Source organism: Poecilia reticulata, chromosome 20 (assembly GCF_904066995.2).
Source record: "Poecilia reticulata chromosome 20, P_reticulata-male-v2, whole genome shotgun sequence".
NCBI lineage: Eukaryota > Metazoa > Chordata > Actinopteri > Cyprinodontiformes > Poeciliidae > Poecilia > Poecilia reticulata.
Genome location: NC_088849.1, coordinates 406,458 through 433,468, shown reverse-complemented (window position 1 = coordinate 433,468; position 27,011 = coordinate 406,458). Strand labels below are relative to the sequence as shown.

The 27,011-nt window shown below is 40.7% G+C and overlaps 2 protein-coding genes and 1 long non-coding RNA gene across 3 annotated transcripts in view; 1 reads left to right on the top strand and 2 right to left on the bottom strand.

The window, feature by feature from the left end:
* abcd3a (ATP-binding cassette, sub-family D (ALD), member 3a) overlaps positions 1-981 on the top strand; it is a 50,821-nt gene extending 49,840 nt beyond the window's left edge. Inside the window, exon 23 of the mRNA XM_008438246.3 lies at positions 18-981. Coding sequence (XP_008436468.1) covers positions 18-95 — 78 coding nt within the window. The 3' untranslated portion in view covers positions 96-981. The remainder of the gene's footprint in view (positions 1-17) is intronic.
* A 3,327-nt stretch (positions 982-4,308) lies between these two features.
* On the bottom strand, positions 4,309-26,778 carry f3a (coagulation factor III, tissue factor a). Its single transcript, XM_008438245.3, has 6 exons — positions 26,593-26,778; positions 25,630-25,750; positions 23,674-23,867; positions 10,655-10,830; positions 6,156-6,321; positions 4,309-4,500 (listed from the first exon to the last, which is right to left on the bottom strand). The coding sequence occupies exons 1-6, from the start codon at positions 26,645-26,647 to the stop codon at positions 4,355-4,357; spliced, it is 858 nt and encodes a 285-aa protein (XP_008436467.2). The 5' UTR covers positions 26,648-26,778; the 3' UTR covers positions 4,309-4,354.
* LOC145549359 (uncharacterized) lies at positions 4,735-6,149 on the bottom strand. The gene is made up of 2 exons (XR_014085299.1): positions 5,585-6,149; positions 4,735-5,550 (listed from the first exon to the last, which is right to left on the bottom strand). It is a non-coding gene; the product is annotated as an uncharacterized LOC145549359 (long non-coding RNA).
* Positions 26,779-27,011: the final 233 nt, after the last annotated feature.

The window sequence follows — 27,011 nt, the reverse complement described above, 5'->3', positions numbered from 1 at the left end:
TTGTTCTCTTTATGAAGTACTATCTCCACATGGACGGCAGAGGGAGCTACGAGTTCAAGCCCATCACAGAAGAAACTGTAGAGTTTGGCTCCTAAATGCTAGGTGACGGAGCCACACGGTTCTCTTAGAAACAGTCCATTAACTTGGTTCTTTGAAGACACAATTCACAGCTATAGCTAGAAAATAATATGTAAGATGTTTGTTTTTTTTTGCTATTTAACATAAATTTTGTTTGGGTTAATCTTTGTGATTCTGTAAAATGTAAATTTTTTACTTAACAGGTTTTTGAAGGATGTGGGTATTAGCCTTTATTCTGAACTTTGACTGCCTGTGCACCAGATCGAACTCACAGCAGCGACAGGTTTTAAAAGACTGCGTTCTTTGAGAAAAGATCAAGTATTTGTCCAAATGTATGATAGATTCTCCAGGTCTCCTGTCATATTATAAGTACTGAGGCTGTTTTGGTGCGAACCTGTTAATGACTCTTGATTTCACTGTAAGCACTGATCATGGTTTCTTTCCTGGCTCATTTCAAATTCTCTGAATCATAGACTTCCAGTAAGTTTCCAGGCCAGGTTTTAGTGCTGATCACAGCTTCAGTTCATGATCATAACTTAGTTCCATTTTGGTTGCTGAAGTCTAAAGATCCAATCAGGAAACAACAAATCTTCTTATTTTTAAACTGGCCTCTTTCCTGGTTCGTAAAGCAGTTTTTAAATGTTTAAATATTTCTCTGGCGGTGAGCTAAAACAGAAGTCAAGCTAATTTTACTTGATCTTTATAACTGCAGACTAGGTACACATATATGACACTATATGATTATACACACCCACAATAAATGTTTTTTTCACTCTAATGTACTTTATAAATAACCTTATTTTGGAATAAAGAGGCCTTAACTGTACTGATGGTTATATATGAACAATAATTATGTCATAAACTCATTTTGCATTTAAAATGTATAAAACTGTAGGAACCAAATCTTCAATGCCCCTTCTGTTTTTCTTTACATATTCAACATTTTTTGTGCTGCAGAGGAACACAGTTAATAAGAAGTCAGACCACCAGACTTAAAGTTCTGATTTTACTCGGAGAGGTTCAATGATGTGCTTAATGTTGCTTATAATTAATTGTTTTGGTATTTTTTAGTGTCAAAACATTTGACACTACGGTGTAAACTAGGATCATCCCAATAAATTAGAACGTTAAAATGTTGCAGTTAATTAAGTCAAGAACTGAACTGAATACTGTAACAATAAATTGGACCACAGCATAAAGCCAAACATGCCACAATGAAATGCATCAACAGCAGGGGACTGTCATACTGGGTTCCAGGGGGAATCCAGGTAGAGTCCATCAGAGAAATGCGCAGCGATTCTAGCTCTTCATGTAGGGCCGGGCCAAGGCAATACAGAGCCTTGGGTAGGATCACGATTTAGGGCCCCTCATCCCCTCCAAAGGCTAACAACGGTGTTTAAATACACATTTAGTGAAGTCTGTGAGAAGGGGACCAAGGTTAATTGGCCAAGCTTAAAATCAATCAGATTATTGGCTATTATTTGCTGTGATGTATTTGTGAACCAACCGAGCTAAAACACTAAGATTACAGATAGCATCATATTGTAGCCATGGCAACATAACAGCCAACTATCAAGGTGATTCTTTGCACTTTTACAAAGTAAACGTCTAAGTTAAATATTAAATGTACATTTTTCTTCATTTTAATGCTGCTGAATACATTAAATCAAATTTAATAGCATTGACATTCTCAATAAATGATTGATAAAGTTTTAGATCTATGATCTGTTACAATTCAATGTTAATATCTCTTGGGCATTGGGTATCCCTGATGTTGTAGTCCGTGATGTGCTTGATGCTCTTCCACATACACTGGTGGTTGTTGGTGGTGAAGTGACCCTGAGTTTTCTGGCCATATTTGGCCTTTCAGTCCTTTCCTCACCTCTGAGTGCTGATGCCTCATCTGTGATGAACTCGGCGTCCCTCCATCTGGGCCCAGCTCAGATGAAGCAACTGCACCCACTGGAGTATGCTAGTCATATTCTACGCAGCACATACAAACCAAGAGGTGGCGCCCTGGAGCACACCGCATACACCAACCATAAAAGATAGTCCCTGTTGCTCAAGGTGGTTCCTGATCTCGAGTGAGAGTGCATATCCTTTGAGGTACCTAAATACGGGCAGGGAACCAATCATGGTGGGCCCGCAGCCTCAAAGAGTGAACCCACAAAACCTAACTTTCAGCCACTTGGAGATGATGAAGCCAAGAACAGAGAAGGTGTATTCTCCAGGTCCAGCACTCCTGCTGGACCTGGAGCTGCAAATCTGCACTGAAAACAGTCCTGGAACACAGTGACTGTCTTCTTCGTTGGCGTAATCCGCCTCATCAACGGACGATAAGCTGGCGCCAGCAGGAGGGAGATGTGGTCAGAAAGGCCAACATGATGACATTAGAAAGTTGCTCCTTTTATTATCTTTACATATGTTCTCTGTCTCTTAAAACAGGTATTTTACTCAAGGATTTAAAAGTAGCTAAAGCAACTTTGTTCAAATCTGGGGATGTGAATTTATTCAGTAACTATCAGCTGATTCCTGTGTTATCTAAAGTACTTATAAATTGTAAAAAAAAATAAAATATATAAAATAAAATAAAAACTTGTACAATCATCAGTATGAATTTAGAAAAATAAAAAACTTGTCCAGAAATATTTTTTTCTTTGCAGTTTGTTGATAACTTTGTCAATTGATATATTTGTAGATTTTTCAAAGGCATTTGACACTAAATCAAAAAATTCTTTGTCAACTCAATAGGCCCTGTAGCGAAAGGCTAAGCTTTGGATTTTAGAAGTCAACCATAAAACTCAAAAATACAAAGAAATAGCTTAAACTAACAGTGACATAAAACTTTGATACAAGCAAAGAGACTACTTCTGTAAACGACACTTTTCTTTAAGAAGAAAAGTTGAGAAAACCATCAAAGGATGATTTTTGATAAATGTAAGGAATTAATCATTACAAATATCAGTAATGATTGTATTGAATTGAAATAGAAGAGAGGGTCAGGAAATGACTAATGTGGTGTGGACACAAGGCAGAAGCTCAGACACGGAGGGATATGGGGCAATGCAACGCACCACAAGTCGAGATGAGTTCGTTAAGCTTAGCATGAAGAAGTTTATGTGATGAAGACAACCGTGATATTTCACAAGGATCAATGGAAAGAAAAGTCTGAGATTCCCACTTGGATCTGTTGCTCTGGGACCTGATCTCAGATAAGAGGAAGACAATGGATGGATGCAGGTCAGTTTTATAGTCAATAAAAGGTGAAATGAATTTGTGACCTGATGACAACAAAAAGTCATCTCAGAAGTCCGACTACTCCTGCCAACGTTGCCGTCTCATGAGGTGGCAATGTTGGCAGGAGTGGTGGCAGTTCATTAATGATGAAAACATGAAGCTGCCAGTATTTAAGGACGTTTAAGATGCAAGTCAGGATGCCAGTTAGGGTAATTAATCTAAAGAGACATTTCAAGGCTAACTGTAAAAATCTGCTTTATTGGTTTACATAAAACTGGAATATCAGAATCCACATATTTTGTGTGCATTGCACAAATGATGAGGATTTCAATTGTATAATGGCAAACAAAACCAGGACTTTGGACATAAATAACATTAGTTTTATTTAAAACGTCACAAAAATTCTAATAAAAAATGTTTTACATGTTCATATTCAATCATTCTAAAGACCTTTCACAATAAACACATCTAACAACAAAAAGGCTAAAATGCCAACTGAACTTTCCATAAATTAAACAGCAGACATAAAGTATTTGTAGTGCATTCATTTAGTATAAAGTTTTATATGAACTTTTACTGAGCCCAAAAGAAATCCCACATCTCAACTATTCCAAAAATTATTTAAAAACATATATATTTTAGTTGTACCGCTCACCAAAGAAAGAGATCCATAAAAATCTTGTAGTTTCAGTATGAATTCAAACTGCATGTTATCTGCAGCCTGAAAGAACAAACATTTAAACGTCTCACAGTGTAAAGCAGTTTCACAGAAACTTCAAGTAGGATCATTCCAGTGTATGACATTGGAAGGTTGGATACCCCACACCTCACCCCCACCCTCACCCCCGCCCCTCACCCCCACCCCCACCCCCACACCTCACCCCCACACCTCACCCCCACACCTCACCCCCACCCCACACCTCACCCCCACCCCACACCTCACCCCCACACCTCACCCCCACCCCTCACCCCCACCCCCACACCTCACCCCACCCCCACCCCGCCATTCTGCCCAGAACCCAGGAACATGGATGACACCTTAAACATCCCTCAGTGGACATTCTTCTGTCCCGCTCTTCAGAGCTTTTCTCTTCTGGCTGCAGTAGATCACAGTGATGGTGGTGATCAGACCTATCACAAGCAGGATGAAGAGAATACCACCAGCAATAACAGCAGGAGAATACACTGCAAACATAAGAAAATACAAAATATCAATTACAATCATTCTTCTTCACAGTACACAAAATACAAAGAAAGCATTTCAAACATTGTGTTGCATCCATCATGAACCCAAAGTACTGCTGGCTGAGTAATGAATGTTCTCAGAGTGTTTCTGGGACCTTTCAGTGTATATTCATCTTGTAAAATCGCTCATTGTTGCTGTTGATTGGTTCAGTCCACAGCTTCCTGTTCTTTGTCGTCCTGCTCTTACCCAACTATCACAACATCCTGCTGCATGTTGGTTCTGATCCTGTCTACTTATGGCTTCTACTGGCTCATGTTAATAGAAACCAAAATACCTATCATCAGTTTTCAAAACCGTAGCATCATTTTTAATTCATTAAAAAAAATAAATCTCTGACATATTCTTTCTCTCCCTGGTCTCCTATCTTACAATGGAGGAGGGCTTTGAGTGACCCTAGGACCTTAGGAGCCACTTGAGGTGGCAATCTGAGTCAGGATGCCTCCTGGACGCCTCGTGGTGAGATGTTCTGGGCAGGAGACCAAGAGGAAGACCCAGCACACACTGGAGGGACGATGTTTCTCTACTGACATGAAAACGCCTTGGGGTTCCCCAGAAAAAAGGCTGTGGAGAGGGAGGTCTGGGCCTCCCTGCAACGCTACCCCACATTTTCTTGTGTTCATCCATCCATTTGTTCATGGATGGATGAACACATGGATATTCATTCTCAGTACTGTGGCATTCAGCAAATAGAAATAATTTTGGTGAATCTAACTGGCCTAAAATAAGTTTGGTCTCACTGAATTTCTGAGAGTGAGAAAAAATGTGTATATCTTCTAATTTAGTGTATCTCAACATCTGGTTTCCACTGTGAATAGATCAATAGCCCCTACCCTTATCAAAAAATGTAACTTTATTTTAAAAAACTTCAAAATCTATATTTTGAATTAGTTTATTTATTTATTTATTTTGTAAATGGTGCAGTCAGATAATCTGCACCTTCACCCAGGAGAACTAATGTCAATACTAATGCCAGAGACCAGAAGATTAACCTGACCAGAAGATTAACCTGACCAGAAGATTAACCTGACCAGTACCTGTTGTCATCATGACATGACAAGAAACTTTGATAACCTCTAACAAATGAAAACTTCCACTAGATCACATGTCAAACTCAGGGCCTCTATTTATATGGCCCTCCACGATCTACATAAGTAGAACTTTAATACATTCTGTCACAACCAGAATGTATTAAGACATTCGTTGTCCTTATGTGTCTAAAATGTAAATGAGTTAAACACCCTGATCTAGAGCTGCTAGGTTTCTGACCCTAATCATCACCGTTGGTTACCTCTGAGCTCAGGAGGCAGAGGTGCTGATACCTTTTAAACCTTAATCTTTCACAAGGTATACATCATGATGCACATTATGTGAAACCACATAATGTGAACACATTCAGGAGTTCACCAACGCTGGATCTTTAGGGCTATTTCTTGTTCACAAGTTGTTTTGCTGACAGATGATGCTGCCTTTTAACCTTCAATGCATGAAATGATACTTGTGTGAATGTGTCTGTTGAAACATCATCAGTAACTTCAGTATGAAGGGACAAAAGGGACACAATACTGTGAAACATGATGAGGTCAGAAGAAGTGACCTTTTAAGATAGGCTCCTCGTCATTATGAGAACACTTGATTGCACTCATCTGTCCAAACTGCTTCTCAGACCGGCTGGAAATGTGGGCCTGGATCCTGAAGCAGTAGCTCTCGCCTTTATCTAGATTGGTCATCTCTATCACACTTGAGCTGAATGTTTGCATTTTCTGAAAAGAAGAAAAGGAAGAGTTTAAAAGTGGTTCTTAAACTTTTTTGAGGTACCGAACCCACCAGTTTCATATGTGCATTCACTGAACCCTTCTGTAGTGATAAATAAAATATGATGTTTTCCCCCAAATTCAAGACATAGGGGTGACCCAACTAGAGTCTAGTTCACCCCAAGATCACTAAGTCTTCTTAAAAGGTAGAGTTTCTGAGAACAGTTCTTCAAAATACAATCAGTGTTTTCAGCACAGCTGAGCTGACTGTCCAGGAACGACCCAAGGTATTTAAAATTTGCCACAGTTTCAACAGGTTGACCATTGAGAGAAACTGGAACCACTTTAAGGTCTTTAGATAATTTAATTAGCTCTACATTCTTAACATAATGAAAAATGAATAATAAATAATAAAGACTTTGCAGAATTCTGATTTAGTAATGTAATTATATTAGCTGTGTTACCACCCCCACGCCACTAGAGGCAGTACCAACCCCGAAAAGATGCGACTAAGGAGCAGATTTAGAAGTTCACCGAAAGCTACAGAATGGGGTATATGCCACGAGAGGTGGTGACGTATTTCCGTTTGAATTTATGCCACATAGATTGGTTCCGGGTCCTGCTTGCTCCTATTGTTTTTACCCAAAGCTGCAAGATCTGTACCATGAAAAAGACGCAAAACTTAAAATATCTGTGAGCTACTGGTACAACAACCAAGTTTTGTGGTGTGCTGTTGTGTCCAGTAATTAGCCGGTACCATCCAGTGCTTAGTTTTTTTCATTTTCCTGCTGATATCAAGGCGACAGCGGACTGTAGCCAAAACTTAGCCACTACAGCTAACACCCGGTTAGCTGTAGTGGCTAACCCGGTGCTTTGAAATATCCTCAAGCTATTTCAAAGCTTGAGGATATTGAAGATCAGGTGTCAGAAATAGAAGATGGAGGTTAAAAGTGAGCTGTATGCTTCGTTCACTGGAATAATTTGTTGGAGGAAAATAATGCCAGAGGAAATCCACTGCTACGGGAACAGGCTGAGAACAGAGGCAGCGATTCGCACAAGGTAAGTCAATACGTGTGTTGATGCGTTTGTGTTATACGGAGTATGAAATTATTTTAAAGCAACTCCTTAGCTTTTTTTTATGTGACAATTATATAAAATACATTTAACATGCAGTCGAAGCGATACCGAGCAGGTAATTTAAGAACAACCGAGAGCAGCAACGCTTCAGCCCGATCAGAACCACACAGGTAGTCAGTCAGATTAAGGTCCAAAACCTTCTTCGCTTTACAGCCGTTTCAGTGGCTCCGACCCACATAAAAAACCCACAGAACAAATGGTACAAATCACGTATTTCCCGAATCCCGAAAATATGACATCTACCTTTGATGTTTCATAGTTATAATCCACGTTAGAGTGAATTTTTCCACTTGGCTGCTATAATCTGTTCTTGCGTTACAGAGACGTAATTTCTCTTTTTTTCCTCTGAGATTCTGCTTAGAAAATGAGTTTGACTGCATTTTGTTTTTAAAATGGTAAATTTAGGTTTGCCTCGACTTTTATAAACTAATGCCTCTTATATGCATCATTGTTTGTATTACTGTTGGTGCAGATATTAGGTGAACACGGTGCTTTGCCTGCTAGTAGTTTAAATTAATTTCAGCTGCACACTTTAATAAGAGTATTCAGATTTTAACATGCATTTTCTAAGTAGTATTTTAGTTCACTCTTTACTCAGTAACTTCAGTGTTGTTAACTCTGAAACATATATATTTTTGCAGTTTCTTTGTGATACCAGAACTATTTCACTTACACATTTAATTTCCTGAGATATTGTTAATTTATTCTCAAGCAAAACTCTCAAAAAGAGCTGAGGATTTATTAGTTTTGATTATGTTGTGCAGCTAAATATGGACACTTATTAGTTTTTTTCTTTTTAATTTTTCAGGTTTGCATCGTAACGCCTCGTGATGTTTCTGAGCCATGATCGCTGTGCTGATTACCTTTCCACTGGATCCAAACACCTGGACCAGCTGACCGGTACAGCGTCCATCAGTCCACTGTCTGCGGGATCATCACAACGTGGACTAACTTTTATTTACTTGGTTAAACTATGATCTTGAAACCGGAGCACCAGATATGCAAAATCTACCTGCAGACTTTGTTGGCTACCCTGACCCTGCAGTCATCCTGGACGGGGCTGAGCTGGACTTCCTCTCCTCCAGAGTGACGAGTTTCCATCACCAGTAAAGGCAAAACAAGTCTGATGTCTGATTAGCTGCTAGGAAGTATATTATATATTCACTGTTCATTTTGCTATCCTGTTTGTTCCTACAATAAATTGAATCTCGTTTGTAATTCTCTACATTTCACAAACCTTTTTTTCCCCTTTTCTCAGTGTTAATGTTATATCAAGTATTTGCATGTAGATCAGGAATTCAAGTGAGATGTTAAAATGCAACAGTTTTAGGTTATACCAGCAAAGAATTGTGAATATTAAGTAATATGTAGTCATATAATTTAATATGCTGAATAAGGCTGGATGATACAAGATTTTTATTCATACCAGATTTGATTTAAATCTATTCCTCCTGTCCTCAATTTCTATAATAAAATCTCAGAAAATACTTTCAAAAAATGCCTTTATTTCAATCATCTGTTCTGTGAGTTGTATAAGGGAGCATTAAGATCAGGATACAAGACATTTTAATTTTAGGAATGTAGTCATTGTTACAGCAGAATAAAGATGACATTTTATAACAATGTCTTAAAATGACAAGAAGTCGTTTTAATGAGAAATAAAGATTCAGATTGATCTGATGTAACCAGCTCAGTCCATGTGGTTCTGACATTTGTCAGTAATCAAGAGGATGTACATTTCCACCTCAACTGACCAGGTAAGCATTAAGGTAAAAATAAAAATAGAGCAAATACTGTATACAAAATGGAAAAAGAGCAACTGATAGAAATACTTTATATAAAGAAAAGCAGAAAAGTTAATAGTAAGAGAAAAGTTGGCAACATTAGCTCAGCTGATCTCTCCCTCCAGGAAGCCACCAAACTGAACTCCTGTCCAACTCCAACTATAATAAAGATAAATAAAAAAAAGAAAGAAAACGGAAAGTTAAAATAATAATGCCAATTTAATAATTCAGATCTAATGTGTTCTGGAATCTATTATTGACATTTTACAAATTTCACAAATCAATTAGAAGGTTTCACAAATGTTTTATTTATTCTGCTGTTAGTACAGAATAATCTAGTTAGGTTTGAAATGTCTAGGTGTTGTTTTTAAAGTACAACACATTAAAAAAGCTCAAGATAGTGAAAAATTAAGTGTAATCGCCCTTTAGCTATTTTCCAAATTAGATGCTACATTCAGAAGCTAACTTTAGCTTCGACTGATAGCTTGGGCACAATATAGACAGATCTATATATGTTTATATCTATATCTTTATCTATCTATACAGCATAGATATGTAGATTGCACAATGCACAGATAATCAAAACACTTAACATTTGTAACTTTGTAAGCTTGTCCCTGTTAGCTACGTCAGACATATGAGGCATTATGATGAATACAAACGATTTATTAACTTACCTTCAAAGTTATTGTGAAGTTTTGACACATCCAGCTTAAATCCTTTGTTGTTGTTGGAGCGTTTCAGGACGTCTGAATAATTATATAAGCATCATTAATAGTCCTGCAGGACTGAGGAGCCACTGTTAACATAATGTTACCTGTTAACATAATGTTACCTGTTAACATAATGTTGCCTGTTAACATAATGTTGCCTGTTAACATAATGTTGCCTGTTAACATAATGTTACCTGTTAACATAATGTTGCCTGTTAACATAATGTTGCTGTGAACCGGAACCATTCTATGTGGCATAAAAATGCGGAAGTGCTAAAATGGAAGTCCGTGGCATGTAGCCCATTTCGTAAAAACTGTGAGTTTTGCTGAAGTAATTAAAGACACAAGTTCAAATCCATGCTGAGAGTGAAACTCCTTCAATCAGTTCTCCTCCGCAGCTCTGATTGGCTAAGCAATGTAACGTGATCCTCTGATTGGCTAAGCAATGTAACGTGATCCTCTGCAGCAAGTGATGGCAAAGCGGGGCGTCATCACGACTTTACACAAGTGAGTCTTTACCTCAGCAGCAGAGGCTCCGCCGAACCCCTGAAACCGACTCATCGAACCCCTGGGGTTCGACCGAACCCAGGTTAAGAACCACTGGTCTAGATAAAGGCCAATATGTGGCCTGGCTTAAAAGTACATTGTACATATGATCCTTGAAGACGACAAGTGGAAGATCTTTACATAGATGGTGACTTCACTCACTGAGCCAGTGCTCTTCTGCTTCCAGTAAAAGACGTTGTATTGTAGCTCATCAGAAAAAATGTCTCTGATGCTCAGCTGATGATCATCTTTAAACACGGCTGTGAGTGGGTCAGTCACATGCAGGGTGATGACCCACTCATGCACTGTCAGGTTGAAGGTAGGCCTCCCAATCTCAGCTGTGAAGGAAAAAGGAGAGTGAAGGTTTGTCACTGACAGTCAAATATTCAAAAACAGTTAAAGAACAAGTCAATGGAGCAGAGGGACCTGATAATGTGGTGGACACACCTGGGGGAGGGCAGAGCCTGGACGTTCTCCAGTGTGGGCTGCCAAAAAGAGTGACCTGATATCTGCCTAGAGCTATAACCTAGAACTTTATCAGCCTAAAATCACAAGACATTTTCATAACTATTGTTTCTTTTCATCTTACAAGAAAACCCTTTCTGAACCCTGACTGGGCTCTTCCTGTCATTCTATCCTAGAAGTCTTCATGCCTCTGCTTTCATGTTACAGCCAGAAACATTTGTGTATTTTCTTAAAATGTTATATTGTTGAGAAAAATTCAATGTTTGCCTTATACAATTATTAATTTATTAATGAAATTCATCCATCCATCCATTTTCTTTACACCCTTGTCCCTTACTGGGAGCAATTTAGACAAACCAATTAACCTGACAGTCATGTTTTTGGACTGTGGGAGGAAACCAGAGTACCTGGAGAAAACCCACCATGCACAGGGAGAACATGGAGACTCCATGCAGAAAGACCGGGGCCGGGAATCGAACCCAGAACCTTCTTGCTGCAAGGCAGCAGCTCTACCAACTGCACCACTGTGCAGCCCTATTAATGAAATTGTTAATACAAATATAGTATATTTTACTTGAATCAGTCACCAATTCCAGCATCTCTGGAATCGCAAGTCAAACTTCTCAATCTCTTTCTGCTGAGTTCAGAACCACCAGAAGAAAAACTTTTTCACACCATAATCACAATATCTTTGTTATGACAACCTGACATTACTGATATCAATTTGTTCTAAAAGTATTACTGATTGCATTTTTAAAATTAGGTAACTTTTAAGTTATTAAAGTTAAAGTTTAAACAGTAATGATTTCTTGGTTAATGTCAAATAATGTCAACTTTGTATTAAAAGTGTCATAATTTACTGAATGATGCATAAATATTCATGAAGGCTTAATGATGTTCATGACAGGAGTTATGTCATGTTTATGACAGTGTCATTCATGTCAGAATTATTCACCCCTTCAAATAAAGTGTTACCAACAAGAACTCATAAAACTCAACCATGTGCCCAGAGCTAAGCTTAAGTTAGAACATTGTGTCCTTATAAGGAAAAGAAAAGGGAAGGAGAGAGAGAAAGATGGAGACAAGGCACAAATAAAAACCCAGGTTCAAACTCACAAAGCAAAACTGTTGCTTTGTTGAAGCAACAATTTTGTTGCTTCAACAAAGCAACAAAATTGTCTCCATGCAAAGAAATGCTAAACCTCTATTGAGTCTCTGCTGGAGGCTGACATTCATTCATCTGTTCTGGCTCTAAGTGTTACTGTGGAGACCTGTAATGTCTGGGGACGTGAGAGGCACAAGGTAATGGATGCAGAGTTTCAATTTTGTTTTCAAATAAAAACATGGTGCATATTTGTATTCAGCCCCCTTTACTATGATATCTCCTAAAGAAAATCCAATAAAACGGTTGCCTTCACAGAGTCCAGCTGTGTGTAACTCAATCTCAGGCACTGGGTGATTTTAGTGAATTTGTTGACGGAAAAGATATTATCTGTGAATACTACAAATCTGGCATTTCTAGAAGAAAGGGCAGCACAAAGACATGTACTGTGTTTTTTGCATAATAAACTCCTAATGAAATACACTCTCTCTAAGGTTTTGGTTCTACGGCGCTCTCTAGTGGACATGGGGAAACATTTTTCTTTGCAATAAGTTTTGTGTTCAATTGCAATGTGTAATATTTGCTGGTTTATTTTGTATACCGTCACAAAGGTCAATTTAAATGTTGAAATATATACACATTTAAAGAGCCTCAGTGTTTATTCTTAACTGTTTGGTGCAAAACATTGATTGAAAATCGATTTATTTACTGCATGTTCATGTCTGTGTAAGGTTGAGATTGAACTGCACATTAAACCATTCAGATTCCAACACAATAGAGACACAATCAAAACTGTCAGATGACTCATTACCCTGCGATAATAACTCAGAAACAGTCCAAATAGTTTGGATGCATTTTTATTTCTTTCCTACTTATGGAAAGTTTCTGTCTATATCAAAGGTTTGTGGTGCATTTCTGTACTAAAGAAAAAGATATAAAACTTGAGATATTTCACAAGATGTGAAAAACCTCATGAAAGCTTTATATTAAAGCAGAAAGTAAGAAAAGGCTTACTACTTACGTTATTCAGTTATGCCACATGAACTGATTAGTACATTATTGCAAAAAAACGCAAGAGAAAAAAAAAGTCCCTATGTCCCTCAGAGGGCTCCGTACAGTTCAACATGGACGTGTACTGGGCTCATTACATAAGTATTATTTTTTCCAATTTTGTGTTGGTTTTCTTCCAAGGAACAGAAAAAAATCTCCACCAGCTTCACTCCTGTCACTTTGCCTCCAGTTCTGGCTGCTCTCACATCCACATCACATTCTGACTCAACATCTTCAGCTGCTGTTTGCTGCCATGTATCTTTCACAGAGAATAAAACATGATTTATTCCACTGGCAGATCTAATGTGACAAACATGTTTCTTCAGTATTCATTTTTAGAGCAAATCACCTGGAGTCCTGACCTGTAAGGAGCTTCAACATGACTGTGAACGCAAACATTCACACTGCAGTTAATCCTCAAAGATAAATCATCCAAATACCAGGAGAAGCTCATTGATAAGGAACTAAACAAAGTTTGACATAATATTTTACTAAAATGTAAATAGATTTTATTTTAACCCTCTGATGCCTGAGTGACTGACTATACAGTCTTCTGGGTCCTTTTTGACCCGGGTTCCAATCAATGTGTTTTTTGCTACTTTTGTCATTTTGATTCAAAATAATGTTTTTTATAATACTTTCTACTGTGTTTTATTTCACACAAGATTTATTTCATGTTTGAAATATTTTCATTTTTCACTTTTTAATATGTTTTTAGAACAACATGTGTGTCTGTGTGTGATCCATCCATCCATCCATCCATCCATCCATCCATCCATCCATCCATCCATCCATCCATCCATCCATCCATCCATCCATCCATCCATCCATCCATCCATCCATCCATCCATCCATCCATCCATCCATCTTCCAGTTGTCCGGGGTCGGGTCGCGGGGTCAACAGCCTAAGTAAGGAGACTCAGAGTTTGCTCTCCCCAGCCACTTGTTCCAGCTCCTCTGGAGGAACTCCTGCCATTCCCAGACCAGCTGAGAAACATCGTCAGTGTGTCCTGGGTCTTCCGCAGGCCTCCTCCTGGTGGGACATGCCCTAAACACCTCACCAGAGAGAAGTCCAGGAGGCATCCTAACCAGATGCAGAGTCACCTCAACTGGCTCGTCTCGACATGAAGGAGCAGCGGCTCTACTCTGAGTCGTTCTTGGATATCTGTCCTTTCCACCCTATCTCTAAGGAAGAGCCCAGACAACCTACAGGAAAAACTCATTTTGGCTGCTTGTATCCGTGACCTCGTTCTTTCAGACATAACCCAAAGCTCATGATCTACGGGGGTAGGAAATTAGATCAACCAGTAAATCAAGAGCTTCGCTTTTTGGCTCAGCTCTCTCTTCACCACGACAGATCGGTGCAGCGCCGCTTCACTGCAGAGCTGCACCGATACGCCTGTCGATCTCCTGCTCCATTTTTCCCTCATTGGTGAACAAGATCCTGAAATACTTGATCTCCTCCACTTGAGGCAGGACTTCCTCCCCGACCCAAAGAAGGCACTCTATACTTTTCTGGCTCATTTATTTATGCATTTATTTCTATAGCTATGAATGTTTATTTAATTTATTGAGATGATAAAAGAACCTTAAACACATTGATCAACAGGTTTTGTCATTCAACACATTCTCTCTCTCTTGGTTTTCTCATCCAGGATGTCAGACACACACAGAGACACACAAATAATAAAGATGCACAATAAAGTATAGGTGGTAATGTTAGCTATTTGGTTAGATAACTAGTGCTGGGTAACTTTGAAAAAGGCTAATATGTTGATTTGTGACAATAACGCTGTCACAGTACTCATGATTGACACACAAACACATTTGTGAGATAAAAAATAAAGATAATACTTATATTTAGGAGTTTTTGCTATGTAAAATAATATTATTCATGTGTGACACTTAGGTCTCAGTGTGTTTGGTTCACAAAAAAAATGTTTTCCTGACAGTAACAGTTGGTAAGAAACTAAGATTCCCATTAAATTCCATAGGAAATGAATGCTGGTCATTTTGGACCCACTGATGGAAGAATGGGGTAGTGATATAAAACATGCTATTTCTTAAAATGTATAAAAGGTAAATAAAAAATTTGAATTGCATGATATCAGTAACATGTTTCTTGAGGAATACCTAGAATATGAAGTGATGAAAACTTTTCATTACAAAGCAAAAAGATGACCTCACCGGGTCCAAAAGGACCCAGTTACACATCAGAGGATTAAAATCATGATGCTCTTTTTCTATTGTTTTCTTCTGGGATTCCTGTCTCATTTCCTGTCTAAAGGTATGAATAACTTTGGACTTAATATAACTTCTATAACTTCATAACAAAGTTTTTATACCTATAGTAGCAGAGTAGATTATAAAATTCCAGACATTGTCTCATCAGACAACTTTTATCTGAAATAGAACATCCACACAAACAAGGAATCTCAAATGTTCTTCTGTGATCTAAACGGGAGAGTCTTTGACCTGGCATGAACAGTACAGAACACGCATGCAGGCGCTACTGTCTCCATGTTTCATCACTCTGTGTTCCTTTAGACAACCTGATGCTGCTGAACAGTTGGAGAGGAGTGTTCCTACTGTATATAGAAAAATATGATGGGCAGTCATTCCTTTTTGAGTCTTAATTAACTCTGCCAGGTCTGAAAACATGGGAGAGGAATTTCAAATTGACAAGCTTCGTGTAGTGAGGGTCTGCTGGGAACGTCTGGCGGAGTCCCCTGTGAGACAGAGCTTTAACCTCCTCAATCCCACCAACATGCCTTCTGTTGAGGAAGCTGAGCATGGGGACTCTGGGCTGGGCTCTCCAATCTCTGGGGACGAGGTCGCTGAGGTGGTCAAAAAGCTCCTCGGTGGCAGGGCCCCGGGGGTGGATGAGATCCGCCCGGAGTTCCTTAAGGCTCTGGATGTTGCAGGGTTGTGTTGGCTCACACGACTCTGCAATATCGCATGGACATCGGGGGCAGTTCCCCTGGATTGGCAGACTGGGGTGGTGGTCCCCCTGTTTAAAAAGGGGGACCGGAGGGTGTGCTCCAATTACAGGGGAGTCACACTCTTAAGCCTCCCTGGTAAGGTCTATTCAGGGATCCTGGAGAGGAGGGTCCGTCGGATAGTTGAACCTCGGATTCAGGAAGAGCAGTGTGGTTTTCGTCCTGGTCGTGGGACACTGGACCAGCTCTACACCCTCAGCAGGGTCCTGGAGGGTGCATGGGAGTTCGCCCAACCAGTATACATGTGTTTTGTGGACTTGGAGAAGGCGTTTGACCGTGTCCCTCAGGAGGCCCTATGGGGGTACTCTGAGAGTATGGGGTACCGGGCCCTTTGATACGGGCTGTCAGGTCCCTGTATGACCGGTGTCAGAGTCTGGTCCACATTGCCGGCAGTAAGTCGGGCTCGTTTCCGGTGAGAGTTGGACTCCGCCAAGGCTGCCCTTTGTCACCGATTCTGTTCATTACTTTTATGGACAGAATTTCTAGGTACAGCCGAGGTGTTGAGGGGATCCGTTTTGGTGGCCTTAGGATCGCATTATTGCTTTCTGTGGATGCTGTGGTTCTGTTGGCTTCATCGGATCGTGATCTGCAGCTCTGACTGGAGCGGTTCGCAGCCGAGTGTGAAGCGGCCGGGATGAGGCTCAGTGCCTCCAAATCCGAGGCCATGGTCTTGAGCCGGAAAAGGGTAGAGTGCCTTCTCCGGGTCAGGGGGGTCGTCCTGCCTCAAGTGGAGGAGTTTAAGTATCTGGGGATCTTGTTCACGAATGAGGGAAGAAGGGAGCGGGAGATCGACAGGCGGATTGGGGCAGCGTCTGCCGTGAAGCGGGCGCTGTACCGGTCCGTCGTGGTGAAGAGAGAGCTGAGCCAAAAAGCAAAGCTCTCGATTTACCGGTCGATCTACGTTCCCACCCTCATCTATGGTCATGAGCTTTGGGTCATGACCGAAAGAACGAGATCACGGATACAAGCGGCCGAAATGAGCTTCCTCCGCAGGGTGGCTGGGCTCTCCCTTAGAGATAGGGTGAGAAGCTCGGTCATCCGGGAGGGACTCAGAGTAGAGCCACTGCTCCTCCACATCGAGAGGCGCCAGTTGAGGTGGCTCGGGCATCTGGTCAGGATGCCTCCTGGACGCCTCCCTGGTGAGGTGTTCATGTCCCACAGGGAGGAGGCCTCGGGGAAGACCGAAGACACGCTGGAGGGATTATGTCTCTCGGCTGGCCTGGGAACGCCTTGGGATTCCCCCGGAGGAGCTGGAAGAAGTGGCTGGGGAGAGGGAAGTCTGGGCCTCCCTTCTGAAGCTGCTGCCCCCGCGACCCGACCCCGGATAAGCGGAAGAAAATGGATGGATGGATGGATGGATGGATGGATGGATGGATGGATGGATGGATGGATGGATGGATGGATGGATGGATGGATGGATGGATGGATGGATGGATGGATGGATGGATGGATGGATGGATGGATGGATGGATGGATGGATGGATGGATGGAAGCTTCTAGATTGCTCCCTGCATGAAAGATCTGCTATAACATCAGTTCCTCCTAGTGTGGAACAAATGCTGCCTTTTACCGTCTTCAGGTCTGGTTGAAGTTGAAGAACCTGAAGGTTTTACTTCAAGTAGCAATACAAACCAACAACTATGTCTCCTTTAAATGAATGAGGCCCACTGAGACATAATAACACACAAGCTGCCAGAAGAGCCAAAAAGGTTTTCCTACGATTTATTTGCATGGCAGCTATATAGAGAATATGGACCTCAGGTCTGCTCTAAAACCTGCAGCTTTCCAAGTTGGAATTCTAACATCAGCAGGAGGTTCCTGTTGTACTTCCAACCTCCAAATATAAACTAAGTACACTTTAAGTGCATATATACTACTTACATATAAATGGCATTATACGTATATCCCAATATATTGAGAGAATATCATTGAGTTTCCTGTTCTGGTGGACATTTGTTTCAGGATCTTATTGTGTTTCTGGATCTAAAAGTGATACAATAGCTTTGAGTTTGGAGCAGTCAGTTCAATTTAAAGATGTCATGAGAGGTTTTTCAAGATGGCGGCGTAGCAAGTGGTCGACTTCGTCTAGCTGCGCACCACATGTTCGGTATTTGAGCAGACTACCATCCTCCTTCTAAGATTTCCCAACTAAATGAGGTGATACGATCGCTGATGAACGCCTCTTCGACTTACGCCAACATTATGCCGCCCAAAATTCTTAAGAAAATGAACAAGACCGGTGAAGTGGAGTCCAAACTAGCTAGCACAGGTAAAATGGCTAACGCGGAGCTATCTGCTGTGCTACCAGTGGCTGGTGGGGCTGCTGTGCTCGACCCGGCGCTTCGTCAAGTCATTGAGGAGATCACTGGGAACATCTCATCAGTGATTTCCCAGAAAGTGGACATTCTGACTGAAATGCTTAAGAGCCAGGCCACGGAGTTAAAGGTGCTGGTCGGACGCATTACAGAGGCCGAGGACAGGATCGCATTTCAGGAGGACGGCCTGGACCAGGCCACGGCCCGCATCAAAAAGTTGGAGAAAGAAACCCTCATGATGGCTCAACGAATTGACGACATTGAGAACAGAGGCAGGAGAAAGAATATTCGGGTGCTCGGTCTAAAAGAGGGCGTAGAGGCTGGTCCTGGAGCCCTACAATTTTTGGAAAAATGGCTGCCTGAATTTCTAGGAGTCGAGACCAAGAGCGGCCGGATCAAGCTTGAGAGGGCGCACCGCACACGAGCTCCACAGCCCGGGCCGACACAGAGATCAAGACCAATGCTGATCAGATTTCACAACTACCGGGATCAACAGCAGGTTCTCGAGGCAGCGCGGCGTGCGGGGAGCGGAGATCAGCCCCTGATGTATCAGAACTCCAAGATCATGTTCTTCCAGGATTTCTCGGCGGACACCATGCGCAGGCGGAAGGGATTTGACGCGGTAAAGAGGCGGCTGAGGGAGGCAGGTATCCAGTACTCCCTTCTCTACCCGGCTAGGCTGAAGATTATGCGCGATGGCGAGGCAAAAATTTTTAATTCGCCGGATGGAGCAATGGAGTTTGTGGACAGTATAGGATGAAAAACTCCTGCCGAAGTTCTGAATAGATCGGCACCAGAGGTCGGCTCTGTAAGCTTGCTCTCTCTTTTTTTTCTCTCTCTCTCTTGTTACTTTATTATTCTCATTGTCACCCGTGAGAACAAGTGATGGGAGTAATTATTATGACTATGATTCTTTTCAATCTGTTCTGCTCAGCTGCTTTTCTATGACCTTTTTCTTTTGTGGTGCGCAGCAGCGGGGAATGTGTGATGGACTTTCTCTTTTGGGTTAATCTATCTGTGTGTGTCTTCACCAGGGAGATGAGACACACGGGTTTAGTAAAGGTAGGGATGGGCCCGGTGGGTTTGGGGGAATGCGCACCTTGAAAGCGCTTTTGTTGTTCTGTATTGTTCTATGTTGGTTCTAGTTTGTTGGTTTTGGTTGGTTTTTGTTCAGCTCAATACGTTACAGTCCTTATACTTAATCATTAGTTGGGGTGGCATTGCATTACTACATTATAACTTTAAATTATAAATGTTAAGAATATGTACATGGAACATTAGGGGAAGCCATTCACCAATTAAGAGAAGAAAGGTTCTTCAAGCCCTAAAGAAGGAAGGTGTAGATATAGCGCTGCTGCAGGAAACACATTTAAACGACTCAGAACATTTAAAACTACGGCAATGCGGCTTCGAACATGTTTTTTTCTCCTCTTTCACTAATAAAAGTAGAGGAGTTGCAATCCTTGTTAAAAATTCAGTGCCCTTTAAAGTCATAGAATGTAATAAAGATGAAAATGGGAGGTATGTGCTTGTGAGAGCAATGATATATGGAGAAGAATTTGCCATACTGAATGTTTATTTCCCACCGGGCCATCCTATTAACTTCTTGACAGGAATAATGGCAAAACTTGTGGATCTCTCTCTTGAAAATGTTATCGTAGGAGGCGACCTCAATTGCCTTAAGAATCCACTGATCGATAGGCTCCCAATTAGCCCCCTCTCTATTTCAGGTAAATCAAAACAGATTTTTGATCTCTTCGAGGAGGCGGGGTTTGTGGATGTATGGAGAAAACTCCATCCTGCTGGAAAGGATTACACTTTCTACTCCAACCCCACAAATGCCACACACGTATTGACTATTTCTTCCTCCCTAAAATTACGTTAGGACAAGTTGCCTCATGCAAAATAGGACACATTGTTATATCCGATCATGCTGCAGTGTATCTAAATTATTCCGTTAAAAATGCTAAGATTCGGTCAAATCACTGGAGACTAAATCCTTTAATTTTAAAAGATGAAAAATTTGGGAAGTATTTTCGAACAGAATTCAAACAATTCCTCGCTATCAATTCTCCCTCCGCTAGCAGCCCTTCCTTGCTTTGGGACACAGCCAAGGCATTTAGTAGAGGATTAATAATATCATACATGTGCAGCAAAAAACGAAGAATTGCAGAACAACAGGACATATTGGAAAGAAAGCTTAAGCTTGCAGAGAAAGAGTATATCAAAAAACCCTCGCAGTCCAAGCTGGGAGAGCTTAATGCTATTCGGTGTTCGTTGAACACAATATTGACACAGAACGCTACAGACAAAGTTAAATTTGCTAAACAAAGATTGTTTGAACATGGGGATAAACCGTGTAGATACCTTTCCTATCTTGTAAGAGCGCGAAAGTCCTCCCAATCAATTGCCTCAATTTCTGACCAGAAGGGTTCGTGCTCTACAAATCCAGAGAAAATAAATGCAATTTTCTTTGATTTTTACAAAAATCTGTACCAATCTGAGCAATGTGATAACTCTCAATCTTCAATGGAGACTTTTTTCTCCAAAATTAAGCTGCCCATTTTACCAGAGGACAAAAAAAATGACCTAAATGCAGAAATATCAGAGGTAGATGTGGAAAGAGCCATCAGATCTCTCCAGGGAGGGAAGGCACCAGGCCCAGATGGGCTCACTTCAGAATTTTATAAAACATTTATGGATCTGCTATCTAAGCCCTACTTAGCCATGCTGAATGATTCACTTAGTTCAGGTGTTCTCCCCCCTTCCCTCCGAGAAGCAAATATATCCTTGATTCTTAAGAAATCAAAACCTCCAGAAAACTGTGGCTCTTACAGACCCATCTCACTACTTAATGTTGATCTAAAAATATTGTCCAAAATTTTAGCAAAACGCCTGGAAAACATTCTACCCCTTGTGATAGGGATGGACCAGACAGGTTTTATCAAGGGGCGTAATTCCTGTAATAACCTCAGACGTCTTTTGAACGTAATCCAGCTGTGTCAGCGGCGCGCGATGGATGGTCTTATAGTCTCCTTGGATGCAGAAAAGGCGTTCGACCGTGTGGAGTGGCCATTTCTTTTCTATACCTTGCGCCAATTTGGTTTGGGCCCCAACTTTATCAGCTGGATAAAAGTCCTATATAGTCGTCCTTTGGCTGCGGTTATTACGAATGGGCTTAGGTCTAATAATTTTGAGGTGGGAAGGGGAAATAGGCAGGGCTGCCCCCTTTCCCCTCTTCTATTCACCCTTGCAATCGAACCACTGGCCGAAGCAATTCGTAGTGATCCCTCCATTATGGGTATCAACACTGATCGGGGGACTCATAAAATCTCTTTATATGCCGATGATGTCTTGTTGTTTCTTTCCAGACCTGCCACTTCGGTTGAAAGAGTCATCACAATCATTAACCAGTTTGGCTCATTCTCGGGATATAAAATAAACTTCTCCAAATCCGAGGCCATGCCTCTTGGTGGACAACTTCATATCCCTAGTTCCCCCTTTAAATGGTCCCCTGCAGGATTTAAATATCTCGGTATATCTGTTACACCTTCCTTTGACCAGATGTTTAAAACAAACTTTCTTCCATTATTTGAAAAAATTAAGCTAGATCTTGAACGTTGGAGTGGTCTTCCCATATCTTGGCTAGGCAGAATCTCGCTTCTTAAGATGAACATTCTTCCTCGCTTGTTATACCCAATCAGGATGATTCCTATTTTATTTACTCAAAAGTGGATCCAAAAACTGAAGAGTTGGTTTGGTTCCTTTATCTGGGCCAAAAGAAGGGCATTTATAAAAATGTCAACATTACAGTTACCAAGAGACATGGGAGGCTTAGATCTCCCAGACTTAAAAAAATATCAAGTGAGTTCTCTTATTCTATACGCTCGAGAATGGTTATCTGATAACCCATCCGCAGTCTGGCTAGATGTAGAAGCCTCGTTATGCGACTGCCCTCTTAAAAGCTTGCTTTTTCTTAAAAATATGAAAACAATAAATAAATTTTGTAACAACCCAATTACTGTGAATACAGTCAAGGCCTGGAGGACGGCTCAAAACATCGAGGGCAGAACTGGGAGGACATCCTCACTCACACCCTTTTTTCGAAACCCCGATTTCCTTCCAGGTATGTTGGATGCGGGTTTTGGGGAATGGGTGGTTAAGGGTATCTCCTCTTTAGGTTGTCTTTTTAAGGAAGGGATCCTCATGTCTTTTAATCAAGTTGTGGAAGCCTTTGGAGTGGGGAAAAATAATCTCTTCCGTTTTTTCCAGCTGAGAGACTTTATCAAAAAAGAAACAACTTTACTCAGGGACTCTGAGGTTTCGGGTGTTGAAAGATTGCTTACCAGTACTCGTGTTGTGTCACTCAGTGTTTGCTACAAAACATTGAAAGGTCATAGGAGTCACTTAACAACTCTGGCCCAGGCCTGGGGAGATGAGCTGGGCATCGAGATCACTGATGAAATGTGGAACAGTATATGGAACTCTGCCAGAAAAATTTCTATTTGTAATCGCTCTTGGGCGCTGCAACTTAAATTATTACATAGAGCTCACCTGGCCCCAAATCGGGTCTCTAAGTTTAAACCAGGGTCCTCTTCCCTGTGCCCTAAATGCAAGATATATGAAGGCAACCTCACACACTGTCTTTGGTCATGCCCTAAAATCCAGTTATATTGGGAATCAATTCTGGCTGAGGTAAGGAAAATTATCAAAACTAATATCGATCTTGATCCAGTATCTCTTCTCCTTGGTCTACCAAATAAACATATTCAAAATCAAAACATGAGTAAATTGTATAATGTCCTTACTTTCTGTGCTAGAAAGAATATTCTGTTACAATGGATCTCCAATAAATCTCCTACTATTTTTGGGTGGAAGAAACTTGTCTTGGAATATATACCTCTTGACTTCCTAACATGTCTAATCCACTCTAAGACGGATACTTTTGTCCGGATATGGAAGCCCTTCCTGGACTATGCTGAAGGACACGTATCCACCATCTTGTCCCGAGCTTTTATAAATGCCTAGGTGTAATCGTTACAATGTCGGAAACATGTGTGCCCCCCTCATCCCCTCTGTCTTTTCTTTTATGTCTCTTATGGACTGGACTGTTGAGCTCTTGTTTTTGTTTTGTTTTTGCTTTTTGTTTTTTTTTTTTTTTGTTTGTGTTATGTTGTTGTTTCTATTAAACAAAATTAATAAACATATCTACAAAAAAAAAAAAAGATGTCATGAACATGAGGAACCTACTGTCTTGGTAAGGGCAGAATATGGGTGAGGCGGTATGTGGGAACTCTGTGTCATCTGATGTGGTTCCCAGTGGCGGTTCTGACAGGATGTCAGCTGAGTAGCAGGACTTGAGCTCAGTCAGGGAGACGGACAGGTCGCACATTGTGGCATTGGAGCGGATGCAGTGATGGTTCCTCTGTCTGTCTCCTCCAGCCCTACAGCACAGACCAAACAAAAGTTTGTTACTAATAAAACTGTAGTAGAGCTTTAAACATACATCCTGATATGCAAACGCATAACTTTGTATTGACTTTTGTAACCCTATTAGTGTATTCCTAACCCTAATCTTAACCAAAACGTCATTCAGAATCCACTAGTTCTAAATGAAACTAGTGGAGTTGAGTTGGTCACTCAGGTAGAGCAGCAGGTTAGAGTTCTAAAGCCTCCACATGAACATACAAGGTTCAATTTGTAATGATTCCCTCTGAGTTTTTACTCATTATGGCTTTTTAACAGGGACGTATTCTGTATTTTCCAGGTGCATAGTGCAACTTTATAGTACAATCAAGTAACTATGTTAACTTCAGCTGTTAAAAAAATGCGGTATATGTGGAAGGCCCACTAGCGTCTCTACTTCCTCGGGAGGCGGTGACCTGTCCTGGGTGACCTGTCCTGGGTGACCTGTCCTGGGTGACCTGTCCTGGGTCACCACCTCCCATCTGCAGAGAAGCCCCAGTACAACCTCCCTACGTGGGGAGGTGATGAAGAATGTTAATTTTGACTGTGTATGGCCAAAATTTACGTCATGTGCTAGCAATATTATTAAAATAATATAAATAATGACTGCTGAGATATTCCTGTGTGGTATTTTGTATAAGTATTTTTCAGTAATATGGCAAACTTTAAACCCATGTTGTTCACCACCAAGAAGCAGAACACATAAATGTAATTTGTTAAAACTACAACAGATACTAGATTCTTTGTAAGTACACAGAGAAGTTTAGATCAATCAATCAACAAATTCCATGTATTTATTTTAACATTAAATTATTCTTATCCGGGTCGGGTCGAGGGGGCAGCAGCTTCAGAAGGGAGGCCCAGACTTCCCTCTTCCAGCTCCTCCAGGAATCCCAAGGCGTTCCCAGGCCATAGAGAGACATCGTCCCTCCAGCGTGTCCTGGGTCTCCCCTCCTCCCGGTGGGACCTGAACTCCTCACCAGGGAGGCGTCCAGGAGGCATCCTGACCAGATGCCCGAGCCTCAACTGGCTCCTCTCGACGTGGAGGAGCAGCGGCTCTACTCTGAGTCCCTCCCGGATGACCGAGCTTCTCACCCTATCCCTAAGGGAGAGCCCAGCCACCCTGCGGAGGAGGAAACCCATTTCAGCCGCTTGTATCCGTGACCTCGTTCTTTCGGTCATGACCCATAAATGACCCTAACCTCAAGTGGAGGAGTTTAAGTAAGAAAAAAAATTTAATTTGATAAAAAAAATAATAACAGCCATAAAAGTTTTAAAGATATAAAAACTAAATCAAGTGAAATGACAGCAAAAATAAAAAATAAAAAATTAATTGGGAACGAATGTTCAGACAACGTTTTCTGAACATTCGAGTTTGACTTTCAGACTATGTTTGCAAACGTCTTGCAAACTTTTGCTTGCTAACTGGGCTGAATGTATTTATGAAACTTTTAGTATTCATGTTTTAGTTCTAACAAATTGCATTATATTTATTTCATAAAGATTTATTCAACTCTTGATACACTTTTTGTAAAGCTATTTTCCATCTTCATATCACTTTACAAATACATATTTATCTGCTTCTGGGATTTTTTTCTGGTCGGCCTCCTGAACTAAAATGTCTGGGGCTAACGTTCCTGTAATGGAGCATATTTGTAGAGAGGATTGTTATTATTTAGTTAGCTCCATCATCAGAGAACACAAGTCATGCTGCAAGTTCAGAAACATTCTGGTACTTACACAGAAAACTCCACAGTGTATGAATAATCCGCAGAGGGTTTGGGCTTCCAGCTCAGGATAGTTTTAAAGTTGGTGGAGCTCCAAGTGACATTCTGAGCCCGAGGATATGAGTATGCAGCTCCTGTTAGATGAACAGTTTTTAGTTAGACTTGTTTTCACGAGTTACTTTGCTCATCATGCAGAACATTTGCTGGAGTATTTCATCTTTTACTGGAAACGGGACTGAAAGTTTAGATTGAATTTTTGTTATTACTCATTTAATTACTAATCTGACCCAGGAGTGAATGCTTCAGGTCAGTGATGGAATCTGCTGGGTTTCCATAGATAGAAAACTTCTGAACCATGTTAATAATGAACTGAACTCCATGCACTGTTCAGTAGTTAAAGGGAGATATGATTGAATTGAACTGATGCCTTGAGACAAGTTTTGAATTTTATATAAATATACTCAACTTTTAAACATCAAGCATTTATTCTAATGTCGAGGTAATAAGGGTCCCAGCTAAAGTTTACATTATTAAACCATACCAAGTTTATTTATCTAGCACTTTTTAAAAAACGGTGGACCAAAACGTAGCACAACAGAAAACCGAGATAAAAACACCAACATGACAAATAATCCCAAAAATTACAACGTGCTAAATGAACATGTTGAAGGGCGAAGTAAATGATGCCATTACACCTAAAATAAGCTTATTGACTTCATAAACTAACACTGTCGGAAGCCTTTGACTGCGGAAATATAGATATAGAAATATAGATATAGAATTTTAGATATAGATGTGCAAATCAACATATAAGTGGAACGATAAGCCACTGAAAGATAAAGTATTCCCTCTGATCATTTTTATTCAATTTGACTAAACCTTAGATCTAACTGGAATTTCATGAAATAACTTTTCCCCGCAGACCAGAGAAAAACTCGAAATCAAAGATCGGAAACATCTTCCAGTCTGGACTCACCGGACGCGCAGTGTGTGGACAGCAGGACCATGACGAGAGACGTTTGGAGCTTCATCCTGTCAAATACCACTAAACAAAGTCCAGTTCAGCTGGTCGAGGCGAATCCAGCTATTCCTCCTGTTTGATTCTCTCCTCCACTGAATTCACCAGAAAGCGCCGCTTTTACAGCCGAGTCTCGGCGCGGGGTTTGACCAAATAAGGGCTGTCCGGCTATGACGTCAACAGACTACATTTATAGCTGCGTACTGCACTGATGACGTGATCCATACTAGTGTAATCTGCTGCACAATACAGAGCTGTCATGGAAAAGGAATGCTCTCCTTTTATTATTATTATTATTATTATTATTATTATTATTATTATTATTATTATTATTATTATTATTATTGCACCAATCATGTTGGCAGTATGTTGGAGAA